The following is a 27,566-nucleotide window of genomic DNA, read 5'->3' as shown; positions in this document are numbered from 1 at the left end:
TTTAAGCCCATGCATTTTGAGCAGCCGAATTAAGTGTCTCTTGCTAAGAATTACTCCATGCCTTGCTGCAAGTGACTTAAGTATGTCATTATAATTCATTCCTATATTAAAATAAAATGAAATTAAATCAAACTTGTCCAAGATAAAAGCAACAGTCTGCATGGGATGACCACAATAACTATCTGGTGGCCGTGCATTATTATCTCGTGGCTACACATTAACTATCTCGTGGCCGCGCGTTATTATCTCGTGGCCACGAGATAGTAATGTCACCAGAGGGGCTCCGTAGGAATGTATCTGTATATATGTTTAATCCTCCCGATTATCTTCATCAATTAGTGGAGCTGGGCATGAATGAGTCAGACCACCCATCCAGGAGATGGCGATGTTAGCATTCCTGCTCCAAACTACAATGAGAGACCGGAAGTAGGACGTTTTGAAAATAAAGTCTTGATGAAGGTTTTGCAGCCCACAGAATTCTTAAACAAACATACTCGTGCAATAATACTTTTATTTTGAAGTTTGCAGCCGGTTGTAGTGACGTTGCTTTTGTCTGGAGCTTGACACGCAGACACAGGTGGAGTGTGTGCGGTAGGTGCGGGGCTGCTGACAGCTGGTGAAAATGTCCCAGATGCAGCTGTTGAGGCTGTTCATCAGTGAGCGGCTGCACGCGGCTGCAGAGGAGATCTTCGCGGCGGTGCAGAACGCGATAGCAGAGCACGAGGAGAAAGCTGCTCGCTCACAACAAGACAGCGACCAGCAGGGACTTATACAAGAAATACATCCACTCAGTGAAGGTTTGTTTTGCTTTCTGTCTTATGTTTTTTCCTAAAGCAGTATTGGCAGTCTGTGGGTCTTGAGGAGTACGCTACTGTTGCGTATGTGAAAAGTGATATTGTTTAACTGTAACCTTACACTGTTAGCTGTCTAATATTTTCTCCCCATTTTGAACAGTTAAGAGTGGCCATGTCACAGAAATACATTTCTGTATAACACCATAAAGTTAAACCGCACCACAAACTTCCTTCCCCAAAATCATAATACTGAGTTAAAACTATGAGTCGATCACCAGAGGCCCTTCAATACGGTATTATCGTGATGCTTCAATGCCGATATAACATTTTTGCGATTTTATATGTTGTGCGATATGCTGAGTATCGCTGTAACACATATTGTCATTTATTACATTTTTCAACTGCAAATTAAGACAAAAACATTTTGTCAACATCTGTTTTTATCAAATAAGATAACGTTTAAAGATAGTTTATCACATTAATCATTTTATTGCAGCAAAATGTCACATACTGTGATCATCCAGCTTCAAATGATTTCACTATTTTCGTGGACTACCTAGAGTTTGTCTTGTAGCTGCAACTTCAATAATTTAATAAAAACAGCTTTGTGTATTTAAACAATATTGTCATGCAAAATATCTCTATACTATGCTATATAGTTTTTTCTCCACCCTTTGTTAAAACTAATCTCTAGAGCAGTTTAAACTAATAGATATTCCAACAAAAATAAAAACAGAAAACAAGTAAGGTTTGATGCAAAATGTTCATAGTAAGGTGTCAAAACAAAAGATAACCAGTGAATGCTACCTATACACGTATTGACAGTCCAAAAAAAGACAAAGAAAAACAGTGGAAATTCAAATAAATATGTTATCAAGAAATTAAGACAAGTAGACTTCTGTAGCTTCCCTCCCTCTAAAAATGTCATAAAACGCCCCCATATCTACGTAACGTAAATCCATGAATAAAAGGAGGCTAACTTTAAACAAAAATCTCACATTTTCCTCTTAACAGACACGCTGCAGGTTTTTGAACATGAACAGAAAGACTTCAGGCTTGACTGGAGTCCTGAGAGATGCCACAGCGACCCCAGTGTGGGTCAGGTGGACTGTGGCCTGCTGGTCTCAGAGCCTCCAGCAATCAAACAGGAGCAGCCGTGGAGCAGTCCAGAGGACCAGCAGATATCCGATGTGGAGGACACTGATACCAGCACTTTGAAAGGAAAACCCACCTGCATGAAGAGTCTCATTTACTCAGACACGACTGAGTTGCTAAATAATGACACAGGAAATGAAGACAGGAAGCCTATTCATTGCCTATCAGCTGGTCACAGAGAGGAAGAGGGAAACGCTCAGTCAAGCAGTGAACATTGGCCCATTTTGCCAGATTGTTCTGTAACTCTGAATAACATGGGGCCTGAGTTGGGTTTTGCAGCACTGGCAGGCTACAGTGTCGGTAAAATCCACATGCAGAACCACATGTTGACTAAAAGTTGTGACAACTCAACTTCACCAAATAAAGAGACACAGAGGGGAAGCAAATCCTACTGCTGTCGTTTCTGTGGCAAAGAATTCAGCCACAGCGCACATCTGGCCACACACACTCAAATCCACACCGGCGAGAAACTGTTCAGCTGTGAGGTGTGTGGGAAAGAGTTTCGACATGGCAACAGTGTGAATGTGCACATGAGGATTCACACGGAGGAGAAGCCGTACCGTTGCAGGATTTGTGGAAAAGAGTTCCGCCATGTTGGCAACTTGAACGTTCACACGAGAATCCATACAGGAGAGAAACCCTACAGCTGCACAGTGTGCGGGAAGAAGTTCAGCCGAAATAATTTAATGACAAAACACATGGGGATACACACAGGTGAAATTAGTTTAGGCATGAAGAGTGTGTTGAGAAGAGGTTCAGTCGGCATGACCTCATGAGAGCTGATCGCTGCTGTGACAGAATCTCCATACTTTTTATGCCTTTTTATCGTAAATGTATTATTCTAAACTGGATATGGTTTTAAGCATCAATTTATCTTTCTATATGTATAATCCTGACATTTAATACATTTTAGGTGATGAATGCTTCCCCCTCACAATCTGTAGTGTCTCTTTACATCATTTGACTGTTTAAAATCAGACTTAAGTGCCTGGTTGCTGTATGAAAGCTCAGCACTGTGATGCAAACAATCAGACCTTTTTAATAAATTCTTTACTATGATGAAAATATGATTTTTTCCCATTCTGAATTTATGGAAAATCCCAGATTTTTTCTCAATTACTTTCATGTAATATGACACAAGAAAACAAAGTCAATACAGAGCACCTCGTTAAACTAACCATCTACTTTGTAGCACACCCACCTCATCAACTATCACTATGCCACCGCATACACCAAACTTTCTAGTTTTATTCCTATCTATACTGTAAAGCAGGGGTCAACCGATATTGGCTTTTCATGGCTGATACTTCATCTAAAAAGGATGAATTAAAAAAAGCTCCCTGAAGTTTTACAAAGTGAAAGTTCCTTCTTTTTTTTTTACCATGCATTGGTTGGTTCAGTATTACACTAAACCAGTGCCTTCCCTGGTGTTGGTTCAGTGTAAAAGGCACACTTTTTCATTAATTAATTTTACTGCCGATCATTAAAATAAAACGCTGATACAGATAATTGTCAAAATGATTGGCCAGGCTGATGTTCTGTTGACCCCTACTCTGAAGGTTTTTACAGAGCGGTTTGTTTATATATCATTCATAGCCTGATTTATGTAGCTATCACTTTATGCCCTCTAACAAGTCGAAAATTGATTTCTATGGCTGATGACAGAAGGCTATTTTTCTATTTATGGAGTGATAAAAAAGGGGATCCCATCTGTAAAAAGCTTTGACTCTGATATGTGAACAGCGTTAAACAAACATTTGAACCTGGCTTTCTAATGCTTTGATTTTTGATCTGGAAACTTTGCAAATCCTCAAGAAAAACAAAAACATGCTTCGGCGAATTTGAATCCTACCGTCAGTTTCAGCTGCGCCGCGGGATTAATAGCTGTGAAAGGCTGTTGCCATAGCGACGGAATGTCAACATCGCTCCTCCCGGAAGACTCGTGCGTTGCCTGTCCGACGTGTAGCCTCTAAAAATGTCAGAAATATCTGCCATGAACCGAAAGCTGATAAAAACTCTCGCTGAAACGATCTCAAAGCAAGTGGAGCACTGTGAGTATTCACTTCAAATTGACCTGACGCGCTATTTTATGCTAAGATAGTCCGTTGTGTGTTTCATTGTTTTTAATTAACGCTACAAACTTCCGCGCAGCTATAGCGACATCTGATGTAAAATAATGTGACATGCCAGCTACTATTTCACTGCTCCCAGTCAATAAAGCAGAGGTGGAGTGCCTTATCCGAGAGTTTAACGTGCTTCTGGGGGAGCAGACTGTCCCCGGGACAGTTGTTACCTGCCTGGACAGAGAGAAGTTCAGGAGCATACTGCACAACATCTTTGGGATGACAGACGACATCATCATGGGTGGAGGTAATCTGACTCTGTCATATGACTAATATATCATATATGGACAACCACCAGCAGTGTGGGTGCAGAATATTGTTATTGTTTGGTAACCTGGTGTTCTGAATGTTGTCTCAGTCTTCAGGACATTTGACAAAGACAACGACGGCTTCATCAGTATGAAGGAATGGATTGAGGGACTGTCTGTTTTCCTTCGAGGGACCTTGGATGAAAAAATAAAATGTAAGCTCTCAATCTTACACATCCACATATTTAAAATAAAATCTGAGTTACAAGCCACTATATTGTTCAGGAAATAACTCTTCCCTCTTTGCGTGTCTCAGACTGCTTTCATGTGTATGACTCAAATGGCGACAGCTACATCACCAGAGAGGAGATGCTTCTCATGCTGAAGAACAGCCTCATCAGACAGCCCACAGAGGAGGACCCTGACGAAGGAATCAAAGACCTGGTGGAGATCACACTCAAGAAGATGGTGAGGGAATAGGTGCTGATGGTCTATTGATTTAAATGTCCATTTCTTGATTTTTCTCTGCATTTGTTCTCTGCACCACCTCTTGAAACCTCCAAACGTCAGACAATTTGTGTTGCAGAGACAGTGGTGGACAAAGTTTACAACTCTATTATCTCAGTCAATGTATAGATACTCCTGGGCAAATATTCTACCAATACAAATGAAAGCTGCTGAGTCAAATTATTACTTGAATTGAAGCACTGGAGTAGTTGTTTTTAAAAGTCTCAACATAGTTGTATATTTACTGTGCATTTACGGATCCTAATGTCTCAAGACAAACCCACTGAATGCACTGACTTGCCTGTAGAACCTGTAGAATGAAGAGCTTGTTGAATATGCTGCTGAGCCTGCAGAAATGCACATACAAACACAAACTAACAAAATGACCAACATTGTCATTTTATGTTTTTATTTGTTTTTTAATTTAACTGCAGTTTTTGTTTTGTCTCTCTAACTAAACTTACTGCTAGATTAAAAAAAAGTTTTCTTATCCTCCAGCCAATGTCTTGTCTGTCAAATAGCCTGTCAGACATTTGCTGTAGATGCAGCTTCTTAAAAAATAATAAATAATATAAAGTAAAAAAAAAAAAAAAACAGCCTACTGTAACATCCCAATTACATACCTGTAGGTTTAAAAATGTTCAAAATCAACTTGGCTAGATTGAAAAAATCTGGCTAATAAAATGTATGAATTTACAACCAAAAATAATTTTCAGACAATGTTTAATTTTGTGGGGCAACATCTATCCAATTTGTAATTTTAAAAGTGAAATTCTATTGTCAGTGCAAAAGATAAGTTGTGTATTAATGGACTTTTTTATTTTAGAAAAAGTTAAGATTATAATCCACTGACATCAAAACAAATATAATGAGTCAAAAGTACAATATTTGTCTATCAATTGTAGTGGAGTCAAAGTATTAAGTTTGTAAAAAAAAAAAAAAAAAAAAAAAAAAATAAAAAAAAAATATATATAATATATATATATATATATATATATACACAAATCAAAGTCTATATACCCAAGTAAAGTACGGATACTCAAAAACTCTACTTTAGTACAGTCCTTAAGAAAATGTACCTTGTTACTGTCCAACTGCCCACCACGGTTTAGAGACCACTTAGTAAAAAAAATAAATAATAATTCTCAGATCTTTACGTATCTCACTGATGTACTGACTACAAGCACATTGTGTATTTTTGTAGGATCACGACCACGACGGCAGACTTTCTTTCACTGACTTTGAAAAGGCAGTGAGAGAGGAGAATCTGTTACTTGAGGCTTTTGGAACCTGCCTCCCTGACACCACGGTAATCACAAATCAAAGTCTTTTGGAAAACTCCAATACCTTGAATTTCTAGTCAGAAATTCTTTATCTTACACTCTATTTTTTTCTGTTTTCAGAGTATTGAGACATTCGAGCAGCATGTATTTCAGGAACATCTGGAACAATGAAGAATTACAATTTATTTGCATTTCCAGGAATACAGTCTTTAATAAAAAAAATGTTGATAGCAGTTTGCAACGAGAAGCAAAATTTGTAAATAAAAACAAGCTGCTGAGATAAACTGTTTGGTCATTTTCCAAAGGAGTAGCAGTTATCTTGGCATAAATTGGAACATCAAGGCAGGTCGCTTGATCAAATCCGTCTGCGTGGTTTAATCTTTTTCTCCACTGGTTTGAGGTCAGGAACGGATTCCACCTGAGAATGATAACAAACGCTTTTAATGACACAAATAAAGGCATTAAAGCTACAGTAAAATTACTTTATTCTGGATTTCTATTTAAAAAAACTCATTATAAACTACCTTCTTCATTGCGCTCCTGATCAGGCTTACAGTTGTGTTCAGTGACACATCCTCCATGTCAAGTTTAGGAGGTTCTGGTAGCTTTGGCCCAATAAGTGGCTCATTGTTTATAGTAACATCAGTCAGTGAGAGCTCTGCAGCCTCCTCCATCCTGCGTTTCCTGTTCTCCAGGTGTGTAGTCCTTGGGACAAATCGGACTTCTGCAGAAGACTGACTTGAGGTCAGTCTGTGTTCTGTGGTCCTATCTTTGTTTAAAGAGGTTTGGCTGGAGCTTGAACTCTGTCCCTGCTGCTGTTTTATGTCAATGGTTGCATCATATAATGTCCCCATTTTGTCCTCTGTTGGTAGAGTCCTATGTGGATACTTATGTCCGTAGTAATGATATTCCCGAGGAGGTAATGGCAGTAGAGGAAAGCCTGAATCGTGGCTGATGTTTGAGGTCTTCTCTGTAGTATCACGGTTAGATGTTTTATCATGTCTGGTGACGACCGTCTCTGATGTGGTGGCAACGTCTGATGACGTCGGCTCCTTGTTTACGGCCTCCTTCTGTTCCCTTTCTCTTGCTTTGTGACAACATTAGAGACAAAAAAACAGTGTCAACATATAGTTCGAGTTTATGTTGAGTTGTCATTCCAAATGAGGGATGCACGATGATGAATTGTTTTTGCTGATATCTGATAAGCTGATACAGAACAACTCTTCTGGATGATAACTGATACCAATATCGATATAGCCACTTTTGTCCCCACCAAGTTTTAATGATAATCAGGTCTCTTTGTAGTGTCATTAACATATTATGCATACTCTTATCATGATGGCCCACCAGCAGATGGAGACATAAAATACAATTCCTTTCTATGTATTTAATAGTCATTTATTGTGCAAAAAACCCCACAGAAAAACCCTAAAAACTTTCATTTTAAAGCCTATGTCTGCGGATACTGCTGACATGCTGATATTATCATGCATCTCTATTCTAAATACAACAAAAGAGATCAAATGAAACAGCTGCAGTATATGTAAAACACAATAAACAACATATCTCAGTAATTTAAACAGAAAGTGCACAGAAAGTAGAAGAACATACAATATAGTAGACACGTAGATACGTTGTACTTATATTAGTGTATTCATGTTTTCTTTAAAGGGCCCATATTGTAAAAAGTCAGATTTACATGTCTTTTAAAAAAAATAAAGCCGGTATAGATGCATTATAAATACCTGAAAGTATCAAAAGCTCAGTCTGCAGAAAAATGCACAGTCTGTATTGAGAAACTGTGATGACACAACTATGCTAGATAAAGGTAAATACTGATGCAACAGTGCCTTCACAGTCAGCCCCCAGCTGCAGTTATGGTGCAGAGATAGCACAGAGGTGCATGACCAAGGCTGTTCAAAAGAGGCTGGGACACCCTCTTTGCCCCCATGGGAGCTTGGGATATGACACATGCGCAATGTGACTGGAACAGCAATGTTGGAGAGTTACAGCAGACAGTGCCAGAAATAAAATAACAGTGTCCATTGAGGTGCTTTTTGGGTGTGCTATTTTTAGCATCCTTAGGTGTGCTTGGCCTGACAAAGCTTTCAGGTACACTCACATTTATGATGGCAGATATACAATAGTGCATTTGCATGGAGAAAATTGTTTATTGTCTTTTATTAGGGACTATTTGTTCTATGTTAGTGTGCCAGCCATTGAGCCTTTCAAAAACTGCAGAAAAGGTTTTACTGTGCATGTGTTGTACCCCAATGACATCATTTGAGACTGTGACTTCTTCTCTTTTGAACTTCCTTGCGGAAGACCCGCATACGCTGTACAATCAGAGCAAACTGGAAACATCATAGCATGTAAACATGTTCTTAAGGAAACATGTATGAACCTGAAATCAGCATAATATGGGACCTTTAAGAGTAATGATCAATGTTGAAAGTATACCTTTATTCTGAACAGCCCTGGCGACATATCTCCTCCTGTCCTGCAGCTTCAGCCTGGTGTCCTCTACAGTCTCATATTCTGGGACATAGCACACATGCAGCACACCACCGTAGAAACTCTTCTCATCCATGTGTCTTTTGGCTGCTCTGAAACAGAAAGTTTCAAAGAAAATGATTTATTTAATGAGTGTTTTGAACTTTGCTAATGCACTATAATGAATAATGTTACACCCTGTACCTGGCACTTGTGAGTTTCTGGAATTTGACTAGGTAGACCTCTGTGAACTCCTCAGCAGGGTACTCATCCAGGGGCCTGTACTCGTCCACAGCTCCGTACAGGGCACACAGTTGGATCAACTCTGTCATCACTCCGATAGCTGGGACCCCTTGGACCATCAGGTAACGTGACTCTAAATTAATGGTGTACACCTGATGATACACAAGACAAATATGGATGCACATGCTCCACAATGTATTGACCACAGTAGAATTTCTGTATTGTCTAACTGGGGCTGCAGCAATGTACCAGTTTCAATGTATACCTTGGTGTTAAAATATAATGTTATCATTCAGTGTTAGGGATGCACAATAATGTCATCATTATTGGCAGATTTTGGCTTCAGAACGAAATATTCAAATCAGCCAACACGCTGATTCCTGCAGATATCACAAACCAATATATATATATAATTTTTTTTTTTTTTAATTGCCAAAGTGGACATGTACATCAGCTGGTGGGCCGTTACATTAAGAGTATACATAATACGATGTTTATTCCACTATTTCAGAGACTTGATGATCACTAAAATTAGGTGAGGAAAACGTGAAAATGTTGTTATTGGTATTGGTTATCAGCCAAATAAGTTTATATATATCGGCATATCAAATATCAGCAAAAAATAGCGAGCTAGAAGTCATAGTGTCTCAAGGCTTCAGATATATCGTGTTTATCTTTCTTGTATTTAGCGTATTCTTACCTTAACAGCTTTCGCTTCCCTCCCCTCTCTATACTTAGGTCTTGAAATGCATACTTTACGCTGTTCATGATGTTTATAAACATTTGGTACATCCCAACAGCCTCGCCTGTTGTTGTTAGACACCGCCATGTTTCTGGAAACCAGTTTCCGGCCGACGTACTTCAAAAATAAGAGCTTACTCTTTCTTGAATGCGCATGCGCCCATTGCGTGCCTACGTATACCCTCTTATTTTGAAATGCTCGATATCAACTACTTTGGTCTAGCCGATGCCATCTAAAGTATTTATGTATTTCTAAGGTACTGGGTTTGTCATAATGAGACTTAGAGAGGGTTATACGGGCTTATACGACGCATTACACCTGCAGGGGAAAGGAATACTAACTGTTGTGAGAGAGGGACAGCGTGGCACTGTGCCAAGTATTCAGCTTCGTGAAGGATGCTGCAGGACAATGCGCTGTTTACTTTCTTATACATCGCTGGGGTGACAGCCAGAATGTATATACTGTGGGTATATGACATGATGCTACACACTCTTGTACAGTAGATGGCGCTATGCACCTTAAAGCTGTTTGCGATCCGCCAATAATCCAGAGAGGAAGAAGGCGGCACTGGGTCGAGCTCAGCTACTGGGCACACTGAGCACATCGATTGGCCATGAGTTTGTTGCACGTCTAACTTCGGCAGAGTATCTTGCTTTGCATTTGCAGAGAAAGACAGACCATGTAAAAATAATGTTTAGTAACCAGGGCATTCAACCTGTAACGGTTGTTTTGGGCAACACAAAAAACTGCTTTGTGAATCTCTCCCCGACGTTGATATCGCATCTTTCTCTGAGCGAGGTACGTTAGCTTAGCTAGCTTAGCTTAGCTAGCTAACTAGCCGTCAGTTTCCCTAACATTATTGCAAGTTTAGATTGGTGAAACAAGCAAAAACACATCGTCCTTATGGAGAAAATTGTGTTTATTGCGTTTATGAACGTTTGATGTTCTAGTTTTTTGTTTTAGTTTTTTTTTCCAAATACGAATTGGTATTGGTGTCGAAGTTACCACTAGTTGTTTACATCACAGAACTACTCAAAGCTAGGCTCACTGTGTTAACGTGCTCACTAGCATAACGTTTTTAGTGATGGCATGCTCATTATATGTAAGTAAAAATCTGGCCGTCAACAAAAGGGGACAGGGAAGAGTTGACTGTTGTTAGGCGTAGCAAAAACAGATTTAAACCATGTGTTTTCTTATTTGATGTGATAGCAAGTCAGGCAATAGTGACTCCCAACAAAGATCATTGGGTAAATGTGTAGCATTTCAGTATTTTTTTAATTCAGTCATCACACAAAATACAATGAGTACAAACAATACGAACTGTATAAACAAAACTAGTAGTGACCGAAAAGGCTCAGGTAGAAGCAAAAATTTATATGCTTGTCTTACATATGTATCAATTTAAACTACCCTTTCAACCATTGAAGAGATAAATCACTATGTAGAGCTACTGATTTTTTTAGACAGTCTTTGAGTTTGTGTTGTTTTGTGTTGTATTGGTGTTGCACTGTGTTTATACGAACTGTGAATGTTGTATATGTTATAGTTGTTATAGATGCGTATTCATGTAATTTAGTAAGTGAAATATTGTTAATGGAAATAATTGAGACCCCAGGAAGAGTGGCTACTGCTTAATACAGAAGCTAATGGAGATTTACTAATCAAAGCAAGCAAGCAAACAAACACGATTAAAAAGAAAACATTCACTCTTTGAACCATAAAAAATAATGTTTTAAACCTTTCTTTTGAAAACAAAAAATGGGTTCCATGTTTTTAGATTTATATGGGCATTAGTCCACATTTATGTGCATCTCATTTTTATCTCTCTTTTTTAATATTGGTGCAGAACAATTAAAAAAACCTCGCAAATAATATATGATATATCTGATTATTAAATTCCATGGCTATGGATTTTAAAAACTGTTCATCAGTGTGAACATAGCATCCAGTTACACATATCAGTTACACATATGGCTCGTTCTTGTAGTAAGACAATTGACTTTGTTGTTGTTTCAAAGATTGATCCCCACAATCCCACACAGTAAGACACATAAGGAAGTTTAAGTGAGCAATATGTTATATACAGGGCTTTAGAGTTTAACATATCTCTAGATGTATACAGGATTGCCACTGACTTAAAAAAATTCCATCAATATAGTGAATATGTTATTTCCACATTAAACATTGGCTTATTAAAGATGCCAGTGGTTAGGGTAATTATTATTTTCAGTATTATTCCATTTTTATTTTGCCATCCTAGTAGTAGTAGTTCCCCTGCACTTTCAGTTGGTGGTGACAAAGCTTAACAGAAGAAAGGGACATATATAAATGACTGCATGTTATGTGCTGTTTCACTGTAGTCCAGTAGCATCTTCATAATTCTACAAAGAATATTATCTTTCAGATGATATTTTGTGATATATTGTGAAGGAGCATACATGAGATAGTTCGTACGACAATCGTACAAGCCTTTCTCCTCTACTGTTTGGCCAGTTGTTGCGGAGAATTATCGGCTCAACTGTTGTCTCCTTCAGCTTGACAACTTTACACAGGATTCAGACTTGTGTCGGCTCTATCACTGAAGCTGTGCAAAATGAGTTAAATGAGCAGAACCTGTTTACTGGCATGAGGATGATTATAATGCAGACTTTATTAAAGTGCTATTGTGATTACAAACTACAAAACTTTGTGTGTCTGTTCAGAACCAGGCTTTGGAGTTGTCCTGGGGCCATGGATCTCCAGTGTTCCTCAGCTGGACTCCGAACAGAACCTCCTCCACCTCGGACAGCCATAAAGTTGAGCTGAGTCGACAGCTAGGAGAGAAGCTGGGCCTGAAAGATGGAGAGCAGGTATAGCTTCACAAAAAGCAATGTATTCTACATGACACATCCTAGCAGTCTTTTGACAGTTTAAAGTAACGGTCAGTTCTTTGCTGACTAGGTGTGTATATTGACTGACTGGTTGTGTTGTTTCTCTCAGGGCTTCTTGAGAAGATGTCACCAAGTGTCATCAGTACATCAAGTGTTTGTGGAGCCTCTGTCATCTGATGACTGGGAGATCCTGGTGAGTGAGCAGCATAGTGACTTAATTAGAAACATTAGTAACCCAACGTCTTCAGGGTGAAAAACATACTTTATATGCAAATGTATTTAATGATAATCTTCTTACTACAAAAGAATACACTGGGGATAGACTTGTTTGATTCACATCAAAGAATATTTTATTGTCGTTTTCTGTGACTGACACCACAGGAGCTCCACAGTGCAGTGCTGGAGCAGCGGCTGCTGGATCAGATCAGAGTTGTTTTCCAAGATGCCGTGTTTCCTGTGTGGGTGGACAGCCACACAGTCATCTACATCCAAATAGGTCAGAGTTAATCCAATAATTATCATCCTTTGTTGGTAGCAAATAGTGTGTTAAATCAGCCATGTCTTTTTCCAACTGAGAAATTCATGAGGAGAAGGATACTGAACATGCACTGTATCATTGCTCTGAAAGACACATTTATGGAGACCAAAAGTTGAATGTCCCAGGATGTAATAATCTAAAGAGGTTGCGAAGTTCTGTGGTTTCAACTAGTTAAAAGGATAATTCTGATTTGTTAAGAGTGGGGCTGTGTGAGGTTGGCCTACTTAGACACAGTCAGTGTATGACCTTCAGTAGATGGATGTCTACATGCCTCCAGATTTGAGAATCAGCCTGAAGCACCACCATGGAAGCTAAGCAATGAACTGCGGTGGATGTATGGCATTAGCAAAACATATTTTAGCCACATAAAAACATTACATCAGTTTAAGTGTATTCTGTGTTTACAATATTTGCAGTGCTGCACTTGCTGTCAGACAGCCCTTTCTGATGGGGGACCAAAGCTGTCATCTATGATCTCCTCAAAGCAACAAAATAAATCTGAACTAACCCTTTAAAATGCCAAACAGTAACACAAAGAAACTAAATAGCGCTGCCTCCTGAAACTTTGAGATTCCAATCATTAGACTGAAACCCCTCAGTTGAGATTGCTTCAAGTCGAGCAGTTGGTTTTTATTTTTATTTGTTTATTTTTTTAAAGATTCTTTCAGGTGTGATAGTGGGTTACAGTGTGGGGTACAAGCAGCTGCGGACATGCAGGCAGCAGCACTTCTCTCTTCTGTTTAGGGGTGATGAGATTGCAGCTGACAGCAAGTTGATAAAATACAGTCTCTGGCTTTTGTTTGATATTTCGTGTCAGCAAAAAATGTTGTTGCACATTTGTGATCTGTTGTTAGCACCATTAACTGATTGAAGCAGAACTAGACCAGCAATTCCAGTGCTCTGCAATGTAAAACTGACATTTTTGTCAAAGGAGTGTGGTTACATTTTGCTGCTGCCCCCATCCACAACAGCACATGGCTTAGCTTTCATGGCGGTATTCTGTTTTTCCAAACATGTGGGCAATACACTGACTATGAGTCAGTACCTCACTCAAACCCCTTTCAAAAATCAAAGCTATCCCTTTAACCCTGCTTGCTGATGTGTTTGTTCAGCTTTTTTTTATGCTTAAATTGTATATATTGGTCATCTCCAGTGACAGTATTTGTGAACATAGTGTGATCTGTTTTTAACTCCATGCAGCATCGCTTTCACCATCTGTGCCCTATGGTCGCTTGGAGCAGTTCACAGAACTAGTTGTCTCTCCTAAGAGCCGTGCTGGAATTGGCAACCTCAGTGCATCCCCAGTGAGAAACGACAAGGAGCAGCATTTTCGCAGGCAGCAAAATATGGATCTTTCCTCCCCGTCAGGACCGTCATTAGCAAGCACCTCCCCTGTCCCCCAAAATCACCAGTGGGGTGGCATAGCTGACCTGAAAAGCCTGCTACGCTATATGATAAAGGGTACTTATGACCCGGTTAAAGAGCTCCCACCTGTACCTGAGGTCCCTGCCCTCTTGACTGACTCTGTATACAGAGTGTGCAGGGCACCTCCAGATTCTCTTTGCACTATTAGCCACATCGCAACTGCCGTTGTTCATGTATTTCCCTGGAGCCACGGGTTGAATGCTGCACCGACTCGAGGTCAGTTGCCAGGGACTTATGGCCTGCTCTCTAAAGTTCTCTCCCCTAAAGAGGCAAGGGACAGAGCCAAGCAGGCCATGGAGAAAAAGAAGAACGCGAGAGATAGTAAAGAAGCGGGAGGAGAGGAGGTAAAAGAAGAGAAAGCTGTGGTGGTCAGGGTGGTGTGCCATGGTACTGAGGAGCTGGCATACAAGGAAAGAAGTCACAGCAAGGGAGAGATCCATAGTGGAAGAGTGTGGGTGAGTATGCTGTTATCCACTCTAACCCAAGATTAACTATGTCATTTTACTGGAGCTCAGTTCTTTATATGCTGTCATATGTCTCGTAATAACTGTGATTTTCAGATCCCACAGCCCCTGGCCATCAGGCTGAATATCATCCCACATTCAACAGTTAGAATTAAGCCAGTTAAATCACCGATCAAAGTAGCCTCCTCTATTCGCCTACAGCCCCTAATACCACTGGTGAGTGCTGGAGTAATCTCTTTTTCATTTGATTTATTCAGCTATTAGTCTTCAAATTGCTAAATTGTCAAAGCCGCATGAGATTTAATCCACCTCTTTCCCTTATGTCCATGTTATCTGTGGCATTTTCTCTTAAGCCCGATGAGGACGATGAGGAGATCCAGACAGCTTTCCTTGGTTGGCTGCACACTCAGAGTCATGAACCTCTAGCCTGCCTGACTGCACGATCTGCCACCATCCTCTTACATGGAACCGACTGTGATTCATTTGTACACTTCTTATATGAGTTATTGTACAAATCCAACTAAGGCACTATGATAAAAATGGCTAATCTGCAGAATACCAAAGACCCTAAAAATCCCATAATGCACACATTAAAATTGTAGTACTTTCAGCTGCATTAAAACATCACTGTTCTCCTACTGTTTTCTTTATTTACAGCAAAGTTAGAATTTGCTTTAACTGTACTGAAACCGGAGTCAGAGAGCGACCCTCCAGACCAGCTGTTTTCACTCGCACCCGCTGTTCTCCAGAAGGAAAACATACAGGTACAAGCATCCATGTCATGTAAATTATCAGTTGATATTAAAAAACAACAAATAAAAAAAACCCAAATTGCTGCATTAAGTTTTTCTGTAAAACATAATACCTCAGAGACTCCGTGATGCTGCCGTGGTTTCAAAAAGCTCACACATGCTTCTCTGTCACCTGCAGGTAGCCAGAGAACCAGTGACACTGCCAGCTTTGAAATCTATAGCTGAAACGCCAGAGCTTCCTTCCGTCGATGCTCTTGGGTAAGCATGTAGCTGTTGTGAGCCTGTACTTGGATAATTTCCCTTTTCAACCTAATAAATGAATGCTGAAAAAGATCCTTGATTAAACCAAGTGAAATAAAGAATTTTTGCACAATTTCAATTAAAAAAGTGTAACCTTTAAAAGTGCAGTTTAGTATTTCTGTGTTTATTAGTACTAGGTCATTTGGCATGTTTTGGTTAAAGTAGTTGAATTGAACTGCCTCACTCTTCCATCACACACAGATAATTTACCAGCATCTCATTAAATATCAATCCAGTAAAATTATTTGCATGCACAGTGCAGTTTCTCATCACACGTGCAGCCCACACTACTGCCAACTATCATTAGTGATCATCATAAGTTTTGATGATATTAATGAAGTGAAACTTTTTCATATTTTTTAGATATATTAGTGAATCAAAAGATCTCAGGGTACAGCAAAGTACACAGTTTATAACTTGTTACAGGATTCCTACTGTCATGGAAAACTTGGAAAAGTCATGGAATTTCAAAATCACATTTCCCAATCCCGGACAAATCATGAACAATAAAAAAAATCATTGAAAGTTCTCGAAAAGTCATGGAAATGTGTTGTGTGTAATAAATGAAATTACATAAATGTGTAGAACACTTATTTGCTGTAGCTTACAATGTTACATAGCTCTTAATATGCATAGATGTGACAATGTTTTAATTATGTTATATTTTTGTTTATTTGTTCATCACATTAGTTTCTTAGTTTTCTCCCCGCGTACTGCCTCTCCCTTTATATACGGCCACTAGGAATGTCAAATAATTTTTTAAGCACTTTTGGCCCAGGGGAGGGGCATACAACTTTAAATAGTTGTATTTTTTAATTATTTTCCAGTCATTTTTTTTAAAAAAGAAAACATGCCAGCCCTCAGGGTCAGTCAGTCATTTTCTGTAACCGCTTGTCCTCGTAAGGGTCGCGGGGGGGCTGGAACCAATCCCAGCTGTCATCGGGCGGAAGGCGGGGTACACCCTGGACAGGTCGCCAGACTATCGCAGGGCCAACACATATAGACGAACAACCATACACACTCACAGCCACACCTAAGGACAATTTAGAGTCACCAATTAACCTGAGCTGCATGTCTTTGGACTGTGGGAGGAAGCCGGAGACCCCGGAGAGAACCCACGCGGACACGGGGAGAACATGCAAACTCCGCCCTCAGGGTTAGAAGGCATATTTTCTCTAAACAAATATGCATTTTTTTCTTTTTATTCTGGCTAAACTTAAAATTGTTGGGTGTTTTTATTTTGCTTTGTTTTTTGAAAGGCATGTTCTTAAAAACACAAAAATGACGCCATTTATAATAGAAACTGTAAAAACAGAATTAAAAAAATTTTTGTTTTCATTTCTGGTGGTCCTTGAGCACATCATGTGGAAATTATGTTTGAATAGAGTTTGAATCTTATATTTCTGAAAAACTCCAGGCAAGTGAGCCAAGAAAGAAAAAAAATATTTTGGGTCCTTGAAAAGTCATGGAAAAGTTTTGAAATCTGTTGATGCCATTTTGTGGGAACCCTGTTGTGAACACCTTATGCGAGTTTTTGCTTATGAGGTGTTACCATGTGGGATGTAGCTTGATTGGACATGCTATTTGAGGAGTTTTTATGTTTTTCTGTTCAGTTTTTATTGTAAAAAGGTTCTATTATATTTTTTCGTTTTTTTTTACTTTAAACCCAAAGTTGTCACACAGCCCACATTCCTGGCTAAACTTTTCAAAGTAACTTCCAAGTAGTCCTTTGCAAGCTTGCTTTACTCACCATATGGTGTATTTCATATTGTATGTATTAAACAAATTAATGGATTTATTTGTCGAAATAATGGTTTATGAGTACTTATATTAAATAAAATGTTAGTTTCTATCTGTCATATGACTTGGGAAACAACCTGATCAAATTGTAATCTCTATATTTCTAATTTAATCTCTGTTAATGCCCATAAATTACTCATAAATTCCCATGGAAAGTTTCTACCTTGAATATATCTGGAACTTTGTAACACTGTTTATTTCTCTCTACATTTCTCACTACTTTGTCTTTTCCCAGTGGGATTGATGAGCTTAGTAGGACTGGATTTGACTTCATCTCCCACAGCCTTCTGGGTAGTCCCCTCTCAAGGGAGCTTGGTACCGCTGGACAGGGACTCCAAGGAGGAGCTTTACTCATCACTGGTGCTAAGGTATCTCTTTTCATAATAATCATCTTGAGAATACCACTCACAGCACAGATATTTCTACACTTTTCGCACACTTTACACACACACACATTAAAGTATCTACAGTGATTTTTAGAGCTAATTTTGTCAGCTGTATTTTGTCAAACAGACAGCAAAGAAGCCATTTACTTTACTCCATTTTTATCTGTAACAATATTGTTTTGTTTTTTGTGTAATGTGTACTGTGTCGTGTATCCTCACAGGGAAGTGGAAAGAGTGCTCTATCCCGAGCCCTCTGTGGGAAAGCTCGAGAAAATCTGGATGCACACGTGGAGCTGGTGGACTGCAAAAAGCTGCAAGGTTAACTGATTGTAGATACTTTTTTGTCAAAGGAGTTTAGTTGAATGTTTTCGGTCTTTTTCTCTCATCTTTTCATTTCAGAAGTGTACAATAATCAGCAATCACCAGTGAGTGAGCATATAAGCATAACAATACACTGAGTATTATCATATCTTCCCATCCATACCATCCACTGTAATGTTTCCAAGTAAACTGACAAACATTTAAAAAAAACAAAGAAAACCAACCAACCAAACAAACAAAATGTATATACTGTGTATACATACACATATACATTAACATACACATACTTAGTACAAACAAATACAAAAGCAGCTACAAAATTATAATATTCTATGTCCTTAATTCCTGGTGTTTTTCATTCATAAAAGTTGACGGCCAGACGTTGTTTAAGTCCATTACTAAGCACCTCTGAAAGTTTCCAAACAAGAAAATAATGGAAACCAAAGGTCTTGGAAATTATAACCACAGTCACATTTTTCTAAATTTTCTCTCTTTAAAAGCAAGGGTTGTGATAGTTGATCTAAGAACAGCTTAACGGTTGGAAGAGATAATATTTTCGAAAGAACAAGAATGGATTTTTTTATGCAAAATATTACATTGTCAATTAAAACTCTGCTTTTTTTAAAAACTGAAATTCAGAACTGTCATTTAATAATTAAAAACATGGGTTTTAATCAACTTGTATTTCCAAAACTGATTCAGTGAAAGAGTGAATCAAATTGCAGAAATTTGTTAGCTGATCCTTGAATGTATCTATAATGAAAAGTGTCACTTTTCCTTTCAGGCAAAAGGGCAGAAACAGTGAGACAGACGCTGCAAGATGTTTTTGAGCAGGCAGAGTGGAGCCAGCCTTCAGTTGTTCTCCTGGATGACCTGGACCACATAGCCGGGGCACCGACCTCACCAGAACATGAGCACGGTCCTGAGGCGCTGCTGCGACAGCATATTGCACAGAGTAAACTATGAATTCTTTATTTTTTGTGTGTGTGGAGGGAATGTCGTTGATCATATCTGTTCACAGGCAGGATTGATAGTTATCACAGGCCTCGACACTGATTGTTTGTTTGTGGCTGCAGGTCTGATGGATGTGGTGGATGAGTTGGTGGTTTACTCCAGGCTAGTGTGTCTCATCATCACCAGCCAGAGTGAGCATTCCCTCCACCCCTCCCTGACCGAGGTGCAGGGGTCCCACTTCATCCAGGGCTTTGTACACATCCAGCCACCAAACCAGGTCAAAACACAAATACAAGCACACACAGAAATGCACACACTGTTAAAGGTAAAAATAAAAACCAACAGTCATCTTGTTTTCTACTGTTTGTAGGCTCAAAGAGCAGAAATCCTGCGCCATCTGATACTCAGAAAAAGCAGCCTATCTGAGGAGACCTTACAGACTCTAGACCTGGTAGCTGTTGCCAAGGAGACAGAGGGATACACACCACGGGACCTTGTTCTACTGTTGGAGCGGGCTGTCCATGCCAACACTGTTCAAAGAGGACACGGTGACCAGGGTACCAAAGATTTTGGTTACCATACACTAGAATTACATAATTCATTCTTTATCAAAAGGAAAGAAAAGAGACAGAAAAGAAAAGTGTTTTGGGCATTTGAAAAAACACAGGTGACAAAACAGCACACTGCCTCTCCATATGCACACATTTATCCTTATAGATGTACAATTTCACTACAGTTAAAAGTCAGTAACACACACAAATCCATATACACCAGAACACACACCCTAAGAGTATTGCATGATGCCCACACAGGATATATAGTTGTTTCTTTAAAGCCGATTCCAGGTGTTCTTTAAGTTCTTCGCTTCAAGTCTCTAATCAAGCTGTGTGAGTTTATTGTGGCACTTTAACATTATTTGTTTGTGCTCCGTGTCTCTCAGGTGTGAGTCTGTCATGGAGGGACTTTGTGCAGGCTCTCAAGGGATTCACGCCTCCCTCGCTGTGGGGTGTAGACCTCCACACCCCAAGTGAAGTGGGGCTGGAAAGGGTGGGGGGTCTAAAGGAGGTGCGACAGCAGCTGATGGACACCATACTGCTCCCCGCTAAGGTCAGTGTGACTAATCACAAGATAACCAGGTGTGTTTCAGTCAGATGGTGATGTGTTAGACAGAGCGAACAGAAGTGATAAAACTGTCCAAAAAAGTGAACCTGATGACGATGCATTAATGATTGATCACCAAATATAATTCTAACACCATAATTGCTATTGATTGTTGTAAAATTAAGTCATTAATAGTCCTAAGTGGGAGTGTGGCAGCTAAGTGATAAATGCAGACTGATTGATTTTATTCAAACTAATTTATTTAATTAAAGTCAAAAGTCTAAACTGTTTTCTTGTTTAAAAGATGTATGATATGAAGACGTGATAAATCATGAATGTTTTTGAATTTCAACACAACTTTTTAAAAAAATTTTCGTTATTTACATTTCTTGTGTAATCCTCAACAGAGATAAAATCGTATGAAAATTCACGTCACATTTTATTCATATTATAGTGACCAACATTACCAAACCACTGATACACACTGAAATCATTTCACCAAGTTTTATTATAAGTGTTCTTTGCATAAACATTTTAACAACAAAGCCAATACTTTATGCAGACATAGGAAAAGCATATCAAGTGTGCATTAACATTAGGGATAGCTTGTCTTTAAAATGTTTGCCTGAGTGTCTGCGTCACTGTCAATGAGGACAAGAGACCAGAAGCATCACTGGGTTTGCCTGCTGCATGTCCACTCTGTTAACAATGTACTAGTAAAACAAATCCTCATTGCATGTTGAGCGTGCGCCTGTTGCGGAGTGTTGCTAATTTTGGTTGATGCTGGTCTCTATTAACTGTGAGTTTTTCAAAGCACAGAAATCAAAGACAGTTTTAATCATATTAAAAATTTGAAATAGGAATTCTACCCAAGTTTATGCTTAAACGGGAAAACTGAGCCTCTCAGGGCAGGAACACTATTATGTAGATGTACATGTCTTTTAACACTAAAGACTGCCCTATTAAGAAGAACATGCATTTGGAGGAAGTTACTTTAAAGTTAGTAAAATACAAAAAAATTATTAAACTCTCAACTGATTGTGTGTCTGTGTTATGTTGCAGTATCCCGTCCTGTTCTCCAATCTTCCTATCCGCCATCGCTCAGGAATATTGCTGTATGGAGCTCCTGGTACAGGGAAAACCCTGCTGGCCAGGGCCGTGGCCAAAGACAGCGGTATGAACTTCATCAGCATCAAGGTAGGCCTGGCTTTGGCTCTGAAAGTCTTTCTTATTCAGAGCACGCTGTATCTTCGTTGACGTGGGATTTGTATGTCTCTCTAGGGACCTGAACTTCTGAGTAAGTACATTGGAGCCAGTGAGCAGGGAGTCCGTGATGTCTTCCAGAGGTTAGTCAACATTTATACTTTCTCATGACTCCTGCAGACCTTCACAGTTGCTAGTTATAATGAGCATCATCAAATATTTATAGTGATTGTAAGCTTCACTGACAATTATTCATGGAGAATTCTGTGTTTGCTTCAGGGCGCAAGCTGCTAAGCCATGCATTCTGTTCTTCGATGAGTTTGACTCGCTAGCCCCCAGGAGGGGCCACGACAGCACGGGTGTAACAGACCGTGTGGTCAACCAGCTCCTCACCCAGCTGGATGGGGTGGAGGGACTGCAGGGTAGGTCATACAGCATATTTTGAATTCTATATATTTAAAAAACACGTTAAAGGGCACAGATTCTGTTGGCAAATTGTACTAATCAGTGCTGCAGTCATGAAATTTTGGGAAAGGCGCTTATTTGCTTCCTTGTTGAGAGTTAGATGAGAAGATCAGTACCACTCATCTCTGTCCACAGGTAATTAGTGAGCTTTAGATGTGTTGGGAGCCAGATTTTGTTATGTATTTACATCGTCAGGTTTCTGGTATTTGTGCTAAGCAAACCTTCTCCTGACTACAGTTTCATATCTATCAAACAGACACGAGGGTGGTGTCTGTCTCTCATCCAACTCTTGACAATAGCATCAATATGTGAACAGGTGTTTTCCAAAACGGCAAACTACTCATTTGTGTTAATAAATTAGAATCCTTTATGTTTGCATTCGTAGGAGTATATGTGCTTGCAGCCACCAGCCGTCCAGATCTGATTGACCCGGCCCTGCTGAGACCTGGACGCCTGGACAAGTCTCTCTACTGCCCTCCTCCTGACCTGGTCTGTTGCATTCATATCAACCACATTTTGTAACACTCTGATTAACAATACACTTACAGTGTTTCACCTTGAGTGATTGCTTATGCCAGGCAAATTGATCACTTAAAAATGAAAAAACAAACAAACAAAAAAACCCTACTTTTCAGACATTTATCAGTCACATTTCCAAATGCACAAAGACAACAGCTCTTCAAACAGCTTGAATTAGATCAACCACAACCCTTATTCAGAGAGAAAATGCACTTTTAAAGATAGTTTGATGGTTTGACTTCCATTATTCCCTACTTTCCTAAATATTGCAGAATATCAGGATTTCATTAAAGAAATTTCATTAATGCAGAGAACAGTGAAGTCAAGATAGCATTATCAGTTTGTTTTAACCGAATATTCTCTGGTCGAGCTCAGTTAAAAGCACAAATGTGTTGCTCAGCGTGTCGTTCACATGTCACTTGTTCAACTGACTTTATCAGTTCAAAATAACAGACACACGACTGTCCTGCTGATATTACAGATGTGAACTTACCACAGACACTACAGTTTATGGCACTCTGCTGCTGAATGAATATAGGGGAAACACACAAATGGATTTGGTGTTTAAAATTTAAAAATAATTAAAAAATATTATTTTTTGACCTGGCAGGGGTTGTTGTTATTCTGTGGCATGTCAGGCCTGTGCAGTTTTAGGGCAAACACTGATGTAACTTTCTGTTTATTTTTCTGTGTGCAGAAATCTTGAACAACAAAATGAATGATACTTATTTTCATGTAATTGGTAGTAAATCCAACTGTTACATTTCCAGGAGGCTCGTGTGGAGATCCTGAAGGCTCTGAGCATTGGTGCTGCCCTGGCCGCTGACGTCGACCTGGAGCAGCTGGCAGCAGCAACGGAGCATTTCACCGGGGCAGACCTGAAGGCCCTGCTTTACAACGCCCAGCTGGAGGCTGTCCACAACGGCCTGGGCTCCAGCACACCACATGTAAGTCTATTGTACTTAAAAGACAATTTACTGAAGAGCTCATGTTGTTGAGATGGGATTGCCTTGGGCTAATAGAGCAGAAAGACATGGAACTGATGGCTAGTCCATTTCCAAATTATTTATAGTTCATGTAGAAGCAGCCAAGCTCAGTTTTTTTGTCCCTCAAGGCTAATTAAAAAGAAGTTTTGTATTCATCTCAGTGTGTGTGAGTTGCTCTTCTTGCTTTTTCATTATTAGTTTACATCATAATTTACATCACCCCCAACCATGTTGACAAAGACATGTTTGAAAAAAAATTAAACCCCAAGCATAACCAGAAGCAGAACGAGCCTAAATCTAAGCTGTAACTGCAACGACGCAGTGAAGCCACTCTGTTTGATCCTGTGTTCTATTCGTATCTAAACGTCTGCTCTGCGTTTCTGTGTGATAATCAGGATTTGACTTGCGGCTCAGACAGCGACATGAGCCTGTCCTCCATGATCTTTCCTACCAACAGCAGTGGCTCAGATGATTCAGTGGGGGATGGGTACCAGGGAGTGGGACTGGACCAGTCCATGGTACTCCTGGAGCCTTGTGAGCTTCAAGCAGACGACGCACAGCATCGTGGCAATGTCTGGAGAATCTACTTTGGAAGTTCCTACGAGTCAGAGCTGGGGAATTCACCTATTTCAGGACTGGTGAGCAGTACTTTTCTATTTATTTCCATTCAAGTGGACTGTAGTTAACAAACATTAGGCAACAACAATCAAAACATATAAATAGTGTATGATTGCACAGTACATAAACTGTAAATCATGTATTTATTGCAAAACAAGTTAATAATAAGATCATTTTCATAGTGGGATACATTTTCCAGAGCAAGTTGAGATGCCATGTCCTTTGGCAACTTTGCAACTTATGTGAAGGAATAGTTTAACATTTGTGGGATATACGCTTCTTTGCCGACCATTCGAGACTGAGATGAAAAGTTCGATATCAGTATCATGGCTGTGAATCAACTGTGGAGCTGAAATCAGGACGTGGTTAGCCTAGAATAGCAGCAACTATCCTGGCTCTGTTCAAAGTGGAAGAAACACCTTCAGCACCTCTGAAACAAACACATTAACAGGCTGTATTTTGTTAGTTTAATCCTAGGATAACTGGCTTTGCCCGGGGGCCACTTTTACAAATTGACAGGAGGCCAGGGGCCAGTTAAAAAACAAACATTAATAAGCGTTGATCAATTAGCCTCAGTTGACCTCTGTCGGGAAATCCTCCCCTGGCACTTTTTTTCCCTTTTAAATAAATAGGCTCCCTTTTGACACTTGTTTTTGCACTCTGACACCTTATTTACATTCAAAGCACAAAAAAATATTTTCATTGTGAGAAGTACATTGAGTATTACTAATTTACTTAATGCAAGAAAACATTACAGCACATAACACCCCACAAAACCACATCTTGATTTTACATTGGGGCTTTTGTAAAAATTAAAATATGACATTTCAGCTTTTGGAGATGTAGTCAGTTTTAGAGGTGTCACTAGGTGCATTTTTGAATTTTGCTGTCTTTATGTTATCCCGCGCTAACAATGCATTGACTCCAGCCTTGTGCCTAAACATTAGACTGATACTGAATTTCTCATATTGCTGCTGAAAAAAAGCATTTTTGCTGAACCATCCCTATAGAGGCTTTACAGCTCCTGAAGCAGGCACCTGCTACAGACTAAAGCTTGTCAGTAACCTCTAATTCAATTTGCAGCAAATTCTTGAAGCCAAAGTTTGAGTTTAGTAAGCATACTTGAATATAGTTAATATGAACTGATAAACTTTCAAATTTAGTATTAAAAAATCAAAATTATTGGCAATCTCAAAGAGAATGATAAATGTTATATATATTATATTGACACTTTTTTGGAATGTCTGATGTGATGTTGCAATCAAAACACATCTGGTTGAAGCAGTGAATATTTACAGGATTTTGTCCAGACATTAACACAGCGGTCTTCAGTTATGTTGTGCTAAATGCAGCGGTGCTTGTCGGTGGTTTAGACGAAGTTTCTCTTATGATTTTTGTTCCTGTCCATTTTCTCTACCTTGACAGAACTCCCAGTGCGTGTCTGGACCAAACTCCATGACCTATGAATTCACAAAGGCATCTGGTCGGAAACCTGGTGTCTCTGTCCCCCCTGCCTACATGTCCTCCCTCCGGAGCGGATACGAAGAGCTTGGCCCGGAGAAGCTGGAGCGACTACAACAGGACATTAATAATATCAAGAACAACTACAGGAGAGCCAATGTAAGTAAAAACAATGGACATGAAAATATCCAAATGATGTTGCATGCTGTTTGATTTGCTTCTATTCTCTGGGTGTCTGCAGGGTCTTAAAAAGTCTTAAAAGGTGATAAATCGGTTTAACAACAATTAAGACCCTTAAACAATCTTAAGCACCATTTTTATTTCCTGCACTGTACAGTTTTTATGTCATACTGTTTAAATGACAGTGTTTATAACAAATGAAATTACTTGCTATTCGATGACTTGTTTGACATACTATAATTTGACATTTTTTGGCATAAATTATATGACATTTTTAATGGCACACAGTACTTTTTAAAGCATACTATACCATAACTTTTTTACATACTATATGATGCTTATTTGACATACTATACCGTGACATTCTTCATGACACACTTAATCATAACATTTTTATGACATCCTATTCTTGCATTTTTTTGACATACTGTGACTTATTTTATCACGCACTATACTATGAGTTTTTTTATGGCATACTATGACTTTTTTTTATCACAAGCTATACTAAAACATTTTTAGGACATACTCTGCTGACATTTTGTATGATTTTTATATGGCATACCATACAAGGACATTTTTTAAAATTTTGTTGCATACTTTAATATGACAGTTTTGCATGATTTTTGGTTGTCATACTATAGTATGACTTTAATCTTGACTTTTAATTACATACTTTGACTTTCTGTCATGATGTAAGAAAAATGTATGCTATGAGGTTTTGATGGTTTTTGATGGCATACTACACTATTAATTTTCTGTAACATACTACTGTACATACATACATACTCACTTTTTTTTACAATCCATACAATGACTTTAAAAAAATACACTATACAATCAATGTTGGACATACTATACTGTCACTATTTTCTTGCATACTATGCCATGACTTTTTTTGGCATACAATTACATTGTTTATGACAAACTATTCCATGACTTTTTCATGACATATTAGACTGTGACATTTTTATAATAAATACAATTGTGACTTTTTTGTATGTACTAAAAAACTGCACTTTTGATAACATACTATATTCTGACTTCTTTTTCATGATTTTTGATGATGTATATGCTGACTTTTTTCATCATTTTGATATAATACAATACTATGATGTTTTTCCAAAAATTTTAATGAAATACTATTCTATGTTTTTTTTCTGTGTTTTTGGTGACATACTAAAATGTAATTTTCTTCATGATTTTTGATGGTATACTATACTATGACTTTTTCCACGTTTTTTGAAGAAATGCTATACTAAGACGGGTTTTCGGGATTTGTAATGGCATACTACACTTACTATGACTGCTGATCCTGATTTTTTCAAGACACACTATACTATGGTGTTTTGGGGTATTTTTGAAGAAATACTACATACACTATGGATTTTTTTCATGATTCCTTTATGACATAATATACTGTGACATGTTTTTCACAATTTTTGAGGAAATAATGGATGACNCATACTACACTTACTATGACTGCTGATCCTGATTTTTTCAAGACACACTATACTATGGTGTTTTGGGGTATTTTTGAAGAAATACTACATACACTATGGATTTTTTTCATGATTCCTTTATGACATAATATACTGTGACATGTTTTTCACAATTTTTGAGGAAATAATGGATGAC

General features: G+C 38.8%; 4 protein-coding genes across 5 annotated transcripts; 3 read left to right on the top strand and 1 right to left on the bottom strand.

Moving 5' to 3' along the window:
• Positions 1 to 407: 407 nt before the first annotated feature.
• Positions 408 to 3,188, top strand: LOC121958098 (zinc finger protein 347-like). Of its 2 annotated transcripts, XM_042506970.1 has the most exons (3): positions 408 to 459; positions 572 to 797; positions 1,809 to 3,188. In XM_042506970.1, the coding sequence occupies exons 2-3, from the start codon at positions 623 to 625 to the stop codon at positions 2,723 to 2,725; spliced, it is 1,092 nt and encodes a 363-aa protein (XP_042362904.1). In that variant the 5' UTR covers positions 408 to 459; positions 572 to 622; the 3' UTR covers positions 2,726 to 3,188. The 2 variants fall into 2 exon arrangements, with proteins under 2 accessions (XP_042362904.1, XP_042362902.1); XM_042506968.1 differs by lacking the exon at positions 408 to 459 and having other exon boundaries at positions 546 to 797.
• Positions 3,189 to 3,841: 653 nt separating this feature from the next.
• efcab1 (EF-hand calcium binding domain 1) lies at positions 3,842 to 6,297 on the top strand. Its single transcript, XM_042506620.1, has 6 exons — positions 3,842 to 4,000; positions 4,161 to 4,319; positions 4,431 to 4,535; positions 4,637 to 4,788; positions 6,032 to 6,136; positions 6,231 to 6,297. The coding sequence occupies exons 1-6, from the start codon at positions 3,925 to 3,927 to the stop codon at positions 6,279 to 6,281; spliced, it is 648 nt and encodes a 215-aa protein (XP_042362554.1). The 5' UTR covers positions 3,842 to 3,924; the 3' UTR covers positions 6,282 to 6,297.
• Positions 6,296 to 9,675, bottom strand: rbm48 (RNA binding motif protein 48). Its single transcript, XM_042507049.1, has 5 exons — positions 9,547 to 9,675; positions 8,808 to 8,998; positions 8,571 to 8,716; positions 6,635 to 7,197; positions 6,296 to 6,528 (listed from the first exon to the last, which is right to left on the bottom strand). The coding sequence occupies exons 1-5, from the start codon at positions 9,673 to 9,675 to the stop codon at positions 6,466 to 6,468; spliced, it is 1,092 nt and encodes a 363-aa protein (XP_042362983.1). The 3' UTR covers positions 6,296 to 6,465.
• Positions 9,676 to 10,164: 489 nt separating this feature from the next.
• pex1 (peroxisomal biogenesis factor 1) lies at positions 10,165 to 26,011 on the top strand. Its single transcript, XM_042506954.1, has 22 exons — positions 10,165 to 10,386; positions 12,291 to 12,437; positions 12,568 to 12,651; positions 12,840 to 12,954; positions 14,197 to 14,876; positions 14,982 to 15,101; positions 15,239 to 15,359; positions 15,543 to 15,649; positions 15,816 to 15,895; positions 17,973 to 18,105; positions 18,345 to 18,441; positions 19,229 to 19,399; positions 19,521 to 19,675; positions 19,769 to 19,955; positions 20,339 to 20,505; positions 21,562 to 21,696; positions 21,781 to 21,845; positions 21,982 to 22,124; positions 22,553 to 22,656; positions 23,457 to 23,633; positions 24,068 to 24,310; positions 25,716 to 26,011. Exons 1-22 carry the CDS (start codon positions 10,279 to 10,281, stop codon positions 25,962 to 25,964), a joined length of 3,588 nt encoding a protein of 1,195 aa, XP_042362888.1. The 5' UTR covers positions 10,165 to 10,278; the 3' UTR covers positions 25,965 to 26,011.
• The last annotated feature ends 1,555 nt before the right edge of the window (positions 26,012 to 27,566 follow it).

Source organism: Plectropomus leopardus, chromosome 18 (genome assembly GCF_008729295.1).
Source record: "Plectropomus leopardus isolate mb chromosome 18, YSFRI_Pleo_2.0, whole genome shotgun sequence".
NCBI classification, from domain to species: Eukaryota; Metazoa; Chordata; class Actinopteri; order Perciformes; family Serranidae; genus Plectropomus; species Plectropomus leopardus.
The sequence above is the reverse complement of the archived record's forward strand: the minus strand, read 5'-3'. Positions and strand labels throughout refer to the sequence as shown.